General features: G+C 55.4%; 1 protein-coding gene across 1 annotated transcript; it reads right to left on the bottom strand.

The window, feature by feature from the left end:
* Nucleotides 1-4,714: 4,714 nt before the first annotated feature.
* Nucleotides 4,715-8,307, bottom strand: ZIC2 (Zic family member 2). Its single transcript, XM_054720254.1, has 3 exons — nucleotides 7,236-8,307; nucleotides 5,286-5,449; nucleotides 4,715-5,068 (listed from the first exon to the last, which is right to left on the bottom strand). Exons 1-3 carry the CDS (start codon nucleotides 8,305-8,307, stop codon nucleotides 4,715-4,717), a joined length of 1,590 nt encoding a protein of 529 aa, XP_054576229.1.
* Nucleotides 8,308-8,540: the final 233 nt, after the last annotated feature.

Here is an 8,540-nt window from a genome sequence, read left to right as displayed (position 1 = left end):
ACGGCCCAGCGGGACGGACCTGAGGGTTTCTGCGCGATCGCCCGCCCGATCACCCGATCCAGCCTGAAGTACCTAGAGTCTTCCCTAACATTAAAACAAAGCGAACAAACAAACAAACAAAACCAGCAACCATCTGTTGGGGGCTGGAGCGGGGGAGGTTAGAGAGGAGGGGGGCATTTCTCCAGGCCTGTTCTGAGCTGCTGGGTAAAAATAGAAACCGTTTATTTCGGACTGCTGGGGGTGGCAGTGGGCTGAGCAGCTCCGTCTCTGCAGAACCAGAGCGCTATTATCAGGCTATAATCAATCAATTCACCGGTGTTTATTAACTGCCCACTTTGGATCCCGAGGGTAGCGTTCCGTGTCCATTGAAGCAAAAACGCATCCAAGGTTCAACTTAGTCGCGGTGGACTGTTATTTTGAGGCCTTGAGGTCCAGGCCTAGCGGGGGCCTTCGGGTTTGCTCGGTGGAGTGATGTGGGGGAGGGGAGGACCGAGTCCCTGGTGCGTCCTGGGTGGGTGCCTGCGTGTCCGCTATGTGGCTGGTGCACCCATCAGGGACCTACCAGAACTCATCACCCCCCCTACCCCCCACCCCGTCCTGCGGACCCGGGCGGGCCTCGGGTCGCCTGGAAAGCCCAGGCCTCCCTAGGTCCCCCCGATGATGCGGGAGAACAAGGAGGGGCACAGGGAAACCCAAACCTCCGGGCCAGCCTGTGGTCTGCCCTTGATCTCCGAGTTTTGTGCGGAAAACACACCACTTGAGACGGAAAACATCCGTCTGAGAAAGAGACAAAGGGGCCCCGGGGGTAGGGAGTGGGAGGAAGAGAGAAGGTACCGGCAGGAGGAAAAGGCTGGGCCGGCGTGGGCCGGGCTGTGCCGGGCCCGGGACCTGTTTCCTTCCCTCGCGCCCCCGGCAGCCTGCCCCGGCGCGCGCCCGGAGCAGAGCGGACCCGGCCTCTACCCTAGGAGTGACCTCCTCCCCGCCCGGCACTTCAGGGGACATCAGGGAGCCAGGAGACGCTGATACCGATGCCAGTGATCATGGCAGTCATTAATAATGCAGCGAGGATCACGATAATTAATAATAATAATGATGGCCTCCCGAGGGGGCTCCAGCTGCCTCCGGATAACGCGGCTCTTGTGTGGAGGGCAGTCCGTGGAGCGGAGTGCGAGGGCAGCGAGCCTGGGCGCTCCGAAGTTCAAGTTGACGAGCAGACACCGTCCTCCGGCCGCGGCGGTCTGTCTCCCTGCGAGCGGCGAGCCATGGCACCGCTGTGGTTCCTAGAGGGAGGCGAAGGCGGCCTTCCGTTTTGTGGTTCTGGAGTCAAGGCCGGGGCAGGCTAGAATTCAGGTCCTTTTAGGTGGGGAGTTTGGGCGGGGGTGGGGGTGGGTGGGGGGAGCGGGTTTGACGCCGGCACCTTCCACCCCAGGGCCCGGGCGCCTCGTGGCGGTGCAGGTCCTTGGGCCGCCAGTACCCGCGCGCGCGCGCGTCCCAAGTGGAGCGATTCGGACAACTTTGATGTCCTGACGCGTTGGCCATCTCCCCACCACCCCCGCCCCCGTCCTGCCTCCGGGATTCGAGGGGCCCCCGAAGAAAGGCGGAGGTTGGGCAGCGACGTCGGGTCCGTGACTTGTTTGGACAAAGCGAGCTGTGGGGTGCAGGGGCCGGAGCACTAGGAGGCATTTTGCGGGAAAGCTGCCCCGATGGGTTCCTCACTGTCCTAGGGTGGACTGGGAGACCGCTCCCAGGCGGCCACCTTCTTTCTCACGCCACCCCGCTTCCCATCTTTATAGCCTACTGATAACTCGGATAGCGCCGGGGCGCCCGGCAGCTCTCCGACGTTCAGATCTGGAAAGCGGGAAAGCGATCCAGCCATGGCTGTGAGATCGTCCTTCTCTTCTTGCTGGGTTCCTTCTCCCCCCAAATGAGAAGCAAACCCCCAAGGCCTTGAGTTGATATTAAAGTCCCACCTCCCCCATTTCAGCCTTCTTAGATTTGAGAGATGTCTGAAAGCCAGTAATTTACACACACACACACACACACACACACAGTTTACAATATTTAGAATAGACCATCTCATTCTTGCACAAGTTCTAATTTTTTTATGATTCCTTTGCCCCCTCCCCAAGATGGGTTTGGAAAACCCTAAAGGATTTTCCTCACAGCTTATAATGTGTTGAGTGCAATCTCCCCCAAGGATCAGTAACATATGCCAATTATTTTAATAATTTTCCTTAATATTATTAGGGGTTATAAATTTGATTTTAATAGGGTTGATTGCTTCAGGAGTTGGCGCTTGGGCAGTTCTCAAGGCTGCTGGGGAGGGCTAGTCCAGCATCTGTCACCCTCTGGGACACACACACACACACACACACACACACACACACACACACACAGCCCCGGGGCTGGAGTCTTTCCCTCCCCTTTGAATAGGTGTCATGGCCTCCAAAGAGGTCAGGGTTGCCTTTCTCCCCTCAAGCGGCCCTTAGGCCTAGCCTGCCTTGGCCCTGCGGCTCAGTTGAGGGCGGAAGGGGAGAGAGATACAGAGGTCTCTGCAGCAGCCACCCGTTCTGTGCTCTTGTTCTCCGCCAGCAGAGTCCTGCGCATGCTGGGGATCCTTTGGAAGTGTCCCTGCCACTGCCCAAATCTTTTCACCACTGGGTGCGGGGGTGAGACTGGGGCACTGGCAGGGCCTCGCAGAGATACAAGGATACTAAGGAAAATGAAGATGCCTGGATTTAGAAAGAATTTCCCCCATCCCTTCCCTCAATCACTAAAATTGCCTTCCTCCTTGGAGCGACTTGTTTGGAAATTTTGATAAACTCTTGCAGAGGGGAAGTGAGGCTGCAAACAGAGAACACTGGTGGTCAGGGTTCTCTGCCTTACGTCCACCTGGCTGTTTTAGTCTTTCTAATTTTCTTTCACTGAATTCTTGAAGAGATTCTCTTTCATTCTGGGCCAACGGTTTTGTAGCTTTCCAAAATTTAAAAGTAGTCGATTTACCACCTTCTTCTCTCGAACATTCTGTTTATTGGCGTGCAGTGGCGGTGCAGATAAGCAGGATTTCTTGAGCAAGCTGTTAAAATTTTCAAGAAAAAAAACAAAAAAAACAACACACAACTTTTGGTAGAAATGGTCCCTTAGACTGAAATCATTGGGCCAAGTTCAAAAACAAAGTACTCAGCTCAGTTTTAAATGTGCAATTAAAAATAACTGTACCTCGGCTTTTCAGAGGGAGAGGGAAGGGGGCAGGGATGAGGGAAAACAAAGAATAAGGAAATATTTAGTGCTCTTAAATCCAGTCCAAATAGCTGAAAGAAAGGCATTCCCTCAGATAATGGAGCCATTAGAAACTCTGAAGGTTCCTGCCGCCCTTCCTCACAGGGGCTTTCCAAAAATTTAATTCACCCTCAGCTATGAAACAAAGGACACAGAAAAGAATTTTGAGACTTTCTGCCAAGGGGGAGTTTGGCCCAGTTTCTCTGCACACATACACCTTCCTCTCCAGCATGTGAGGCGGTGCTCCCATTCATTCCGGCAGCGGATCCATACCCATGTGGACCCTCAGCTGTCTGTTCCCATTCTCTTCAATAACTTCGCTAGAAAAAAACAGTATGTTCATGCAGTTTCAACACGTTTTATTATATTTCTGTATGCATTACTTTCAAAACATATCACAAGAAATGATCAAACCACTTAAAACCTTCAAATAAAAAATCTGAAACAGTTTATGCCCACAATTGTACATATTTATAGTTAAGAAACATTCTTTATAAATATTGTTTCCTCTGTAGCAAGTTAATACCATAATTTAATTACAAATGGATAAATATGGCAACGGGTATTTACAGAAGGAAGGGTGTTATTAAGGAAAAAAAGCTAACGGCACGACGTTTATCATCCCCCCCCCCCCACAATCTTTCATACAGGAACTAACAAATTGAACTCGCAAAAGCACTAAAACATCACATGTAAACCCAGCTAACAGAAAAATACATTCACAAGCGTTGGTGGTGTGTATGTGTGTGCTGTGTGGGTCAGTATGTTGAAGAAACAGAAGGGAGACTTTGGCACGGCTCATTTTTTTTCCAGTCTATAGTTGCATGAAGTTTACAATCAAGTTGCCTCATAAAAGGAACACAATATTCAATACCACAATACAAAAGAAACCATTTTCTTCCACGTTACTTAAAAAAGAAACTGAGTAAACTAAAAAAGAGAAAAGAAAAGGCCCATCACGTTGGGGAAGGGGAGAAAAGGCAGGGAGGAACGCAATCCAGAGCATTACAAATGGACAAACTTCTATACACCAAGAAGCCATTAAAACCACCTCGGAGAAGGAAGGAGTCCGCTATGTACAGTTTGCCAGAAGACTGGGAGTGCGGTGAGAAGGAAAGCGGGCATGAGGGAAGGAGAGGGGGTTTGGTTCAATATTTTTATGGGTTTTTATTTTTTTTTAATTTTTTATTCCTTATTTTATATTTTCAGCTTCAGAGACTCCGTTAGGGATATTTTTGCTTTTCATGCCTAGGTTATTTAATAATAACAATAATAAAAAAAAACAACTTTGAAAAATCCTTCTGCTGGTAAAATCATTTTTGTCATCATAAAAATCAGATTCGTAATTTTAACATCACAATCACAGGATGCCCTTGGTGGTGGAGGGCGGCTGCGCCGGGGCGGGGACTGGGAGAGGGAGAGAGACCCCGGCCCCTCACACGTACCATTCATTGAAGTTGGAGGACAGACCACTGTGGCCCCCGGCTGTCCCGCTGCCCCCGCCAGAGCCGCCGCCGCCCCCACCGCCCGCGCCGCCGCCCCCGCTGCTGCCTCCGCCAGAGCCGCCGCCGCCTGCGCCGCCGCTGCCCGAGCCTCCGCTCCGATGCACGGCGGACACCGCCGCCGCCGCCGCTGCCGCCGCCGCAGCAGCCGCAGCCGCCGCGGGGGAGAGGTTGGAGCTGCTCTGGGGCTCGGCACTGGGGGACACCAGCCCTGGGGGCGTGGACGACTCATAGCCCGAACTGGCGGCCGGGGAGGACTCAGAGCCCTGCGGGGAGGACTCATGGACCTGCAAGACAAAAGCCGGGAGGGGAGACCAGAGGGGACTGGGTGTGAGTGCAGCTGCTGTGGGGCCAGGCCCCCGGAGGAGCACCCCAGAAAGACCCCCTGTCGCCCTGGCCCTGGGGAACCCATGCCTTCCCAGGCCGGCTGAGGTGGTTCAGGCTGGCTGGGAGCCGGCGGTGCAGCCGGCCGCTGTGCCCTTGTGCCCGCCGCCCCGGTGGTACCTTCATGTGCTTCCGCAGAGAGCTGGGGTGCGTGTAGGACTTGTCGCACATCTTGCACAGATAGGGCTTATCGGAGGTGTGGACGTGCATGTGCTTCTTCCTGTCACTGCTGTTGGCGAAGCGCCGGTCGCAGCCCTCAAACTCACACTGGAACGGCTTCTCGCCTGTGGAAGGCAAACACGGGCACTTGCTGTGGACACCCAGGCCCCTTGGGGGACTCCCACCCACCCTGGAGGGGGCAAGGCCTCTGCCAGGAGGGAAGAAGGGTCCCTGAAACAGATGGGTCCCCCTCCGTGGCAGAACTAAGATGAAATTAATAACCCTTTCTACCTAACGGTCCTGCTCATTTATTTCATATTTTACTTTTCTTTCAGGCTGACGCCCGTGGCCTCAAATGTTTAACTTGGGGTAGCGCCGCCTTTCAATCGAGCTTCTTGGATTTGTAGCTCCCGACAAGTTAGTCTGGCCATGGAGAAGCTGTTATTATGACAAAATATTTGGGGCATTATGAAAATCACACAGACTGCAGGGCTGCTGTCGGTTTCTCTCTGGGGCCAGTAGGCAATTAGATTTGGAGTTGCTGTGTGTTGTTTGGGGGACGGGCTGTGCACAGTGGCTGAGCCAGTATTCTCCATCCAAAATTCTGCAAATTAAATTAACCATAATTCTAGTCTCGGCCCCAGCTTTTTTTTTTTTTTTTTTTAAATAAGTTTGGGGAAAATGTAAATATGAGAGATAAGGCAGCATCTCGAGATTGCAGAGGCACCGGCTGGGCAGTGGGGGTGGGGGCATTAGCAAAGGCTTTCAAAAACCTTCCTGTTAATTTTCTGGCGGCCCCTGCATCCTGTTGCCAGAATTCCAAACGCTTGGAGTCATTTAGAGGTGTGAGGACTAACATTGTTCCACTTGGAAAGGGGGCCATTTAACGTTAAATTCCATTAGCACCTAAATTGTTTTTTAAAGACATCCGCTCAGACACAGGACCCGAAAGCAAGCGTTTCATGCAAATAAATTTCTCAAATTTTAAACCTTGTTAAGCGCTTGTCTCGCACCTCGCCTCCCTCCCTTCCCGGAAGAGAACAATAGGCCGCTGGCGCATCCCCACTTCGGAGTAAATATTGACGGGGGAAGTTGCTAAAACATTTGGCTTTCTTTTAGGAAATCGTCTGGCACGGTTTTGGCTGGTCACGGATGAATTATCTGTGAGGCGAGAGGCGCGTTCTTTTGCGGCTCTCTCCTGTCACGCGACTGCTCCTCGGGCCGCGCTGCCGCGGGCGCTCGCTCCCCGGGTTGTAAGGTCCAAGTGTGGAATCTTAAGCCCTCTGGTGCCCATTAGAGAATGTCCCGAACTACTACGATCTCGCCGTAAGAGCCTCGAGACCAACCCTGAGATGGGCTTTACCAACGAAGAGATGCTTCACCGCTTGGGCTCACACCAGACTCATTTAGTGGGAACCAGTCCTGTGAGGACGTTTTGGACCGCGGGTAAAAAAATAAGTGCGAAACACACAAGCCACTCAAACAGACCCACCCGAAGCAGAAAAGCACATTCAGGCAAGCTGGCAAGTCCGCTCTAGGCTCCGTTCCCAGGCACGGAGTGGGAGAGCGGTTTTATTTTGTGCGCTCCGTTTAGAACGGAAATTATTAACCGGGCTGAGCCATTATGAACCGGGTGAAGCCGATTGCATCACCCAAAGCGTCCGTTTGATGTGACACTGGTTATTTAAAACTCAATTTCCACACATGGAAAAAAAACCCAGCCCCGTAATATTCTTTCGTTTTCCAACCAAAACAAGCCGCCGGCTCTCTTGCGCGCACACACACACACACACAAACACACACCTCCCGTCCCAGAGTCAAGGCTGGCGGCCGGTGCGTTTCCCTTCAGCAAATCAACCACAGCCGCTCTTCCCACCTCCGCGTCCCGTCCCTGCTCCGGACCGCAGTTACCTGTGTGGGTCCTTTTGTGGATCTTGAGGTTCTCGGAGCGCGCGAAGACCTTGCCGCAGCCCGGAAAGGGGCAGGGGAAGGGCTTCTCGCCCGTGTGCACGCGGATGTGGTTGACCAGTTTGTATTTCGCCTTGAAGGGCTTGCCCTCGCGCGGACACTCCTCCCAGAAGCAGACGTGGTTGCTCTGCTCCGGGCCGCCGACGTGCTCCACCGAGACGTGGGTCACCAGCTCGTGCATGGTGCTGAAAGTTTTGTTGCAGCTCTTCTTGGGGTTGCTCAGCTGCTCGGGGTCGATCCACTTGCAGATGAGCTCCTGCTTGATGCACTGCTGCCGCATGTAGCGGAAAAAGGCACCGGGGTGGTGGTGGTGGTGGTGGTGGTGGGCCGCGGCCGCTGCCATGTTCATACCCATGTTCATATTCATGGGGCCATACTGGTTGTGGAGCTGTGCCGCCGAGTAGGGGTCAGTCCGCGGGCTGGCCACCTGGCGGTACTGCTCGGATCGCCCGAACACTTCGCCCGGCAGCCCGAGGCGCATCTGCCCGTTGAGCACATTCTGTGAACCGTGCGGCCCGTGCTGCTCAGGGAGGCCGGGGAAGAGGAGGTGGCCCTGCGCGTCCGAGTGCGCGTGGTGCAGGCCCCCGGCTCCTGGCCCGAACAGCCCGTGCTGCCCGCCGCCCGGCGCCGAGTCCCCGAAGCCGCGGCTGCGAAACAGGAAGTCCCGGGTGGAGTTGAAGGGCGGCCCGGAGTAGGAGCCGACGTGCGCGGCGTGGGGCCCGAGTGCTGCGGCCGCGGCGGCCGCGGCGGCGGAGCCCGGGTAGGCTCCGGGGCCCTGAGACGTGAACGCCGAGCTCTGGCCCGGGGACAGCTCGTGGGCGCCCGGGTTCAGCTTGAAGGCGCCCATGTGTGCGGCTGCCGAGTCCACGAACCCGTTCTGCGCCGCCGCCAGGCTCAGTTCGCGGTCTTGCATTTCGGCGGCGGCGGCGGCGGCCGCTGCAGCCGAGTGGTGATGGTGGCGCGCGAAGCTGCCCACCCCGATGGCCGGGAACTGCGGCCCCGCGTCCAGAAGCATGGCCAGCGCGCCCGCCCGCCTCGCCGACCCCGGCGAGACCCTCGCCTTCTAGGCTCCCACTCCCGTTCTGCGCGCAGCGAGTCCAGCGGCCGCCCGGCTCCGAGCGGAGGCGGCTGTGGCGGTGGCGACTTCAGCCCCGGGAGCCGCGTTCCGGCTTCGGCCGCCGCCGCCTGGATCTGCTTCGGGCGGCCCGGAGCCGAGCGAAGGCGCGAAGAGGAGGAGGAGGCAGCCAC

The sequence above is a fragment of the Eptesicus fuscus genome, chromosome 8 (assembly GCF_027574615.1).
Source record: "Eptesicus fuscus isolate TK198812 chromosome 8, DD_ASM_mEF_20220401, whole genome shotgun sequence".
NCBI classification, from domain to species: domain Eukaryota; kingdom Metazoa; phylum Chordata; class Mammalia; order Chiroptera; family Vespertilionidae; genus Eptesicus; species Eptesicus fuscus.
The sequence above is the reverse complement of the archived record's forward strand: the minus strand, read 5'-3'. Positions and strand labels throughout refer to the sequence as shown.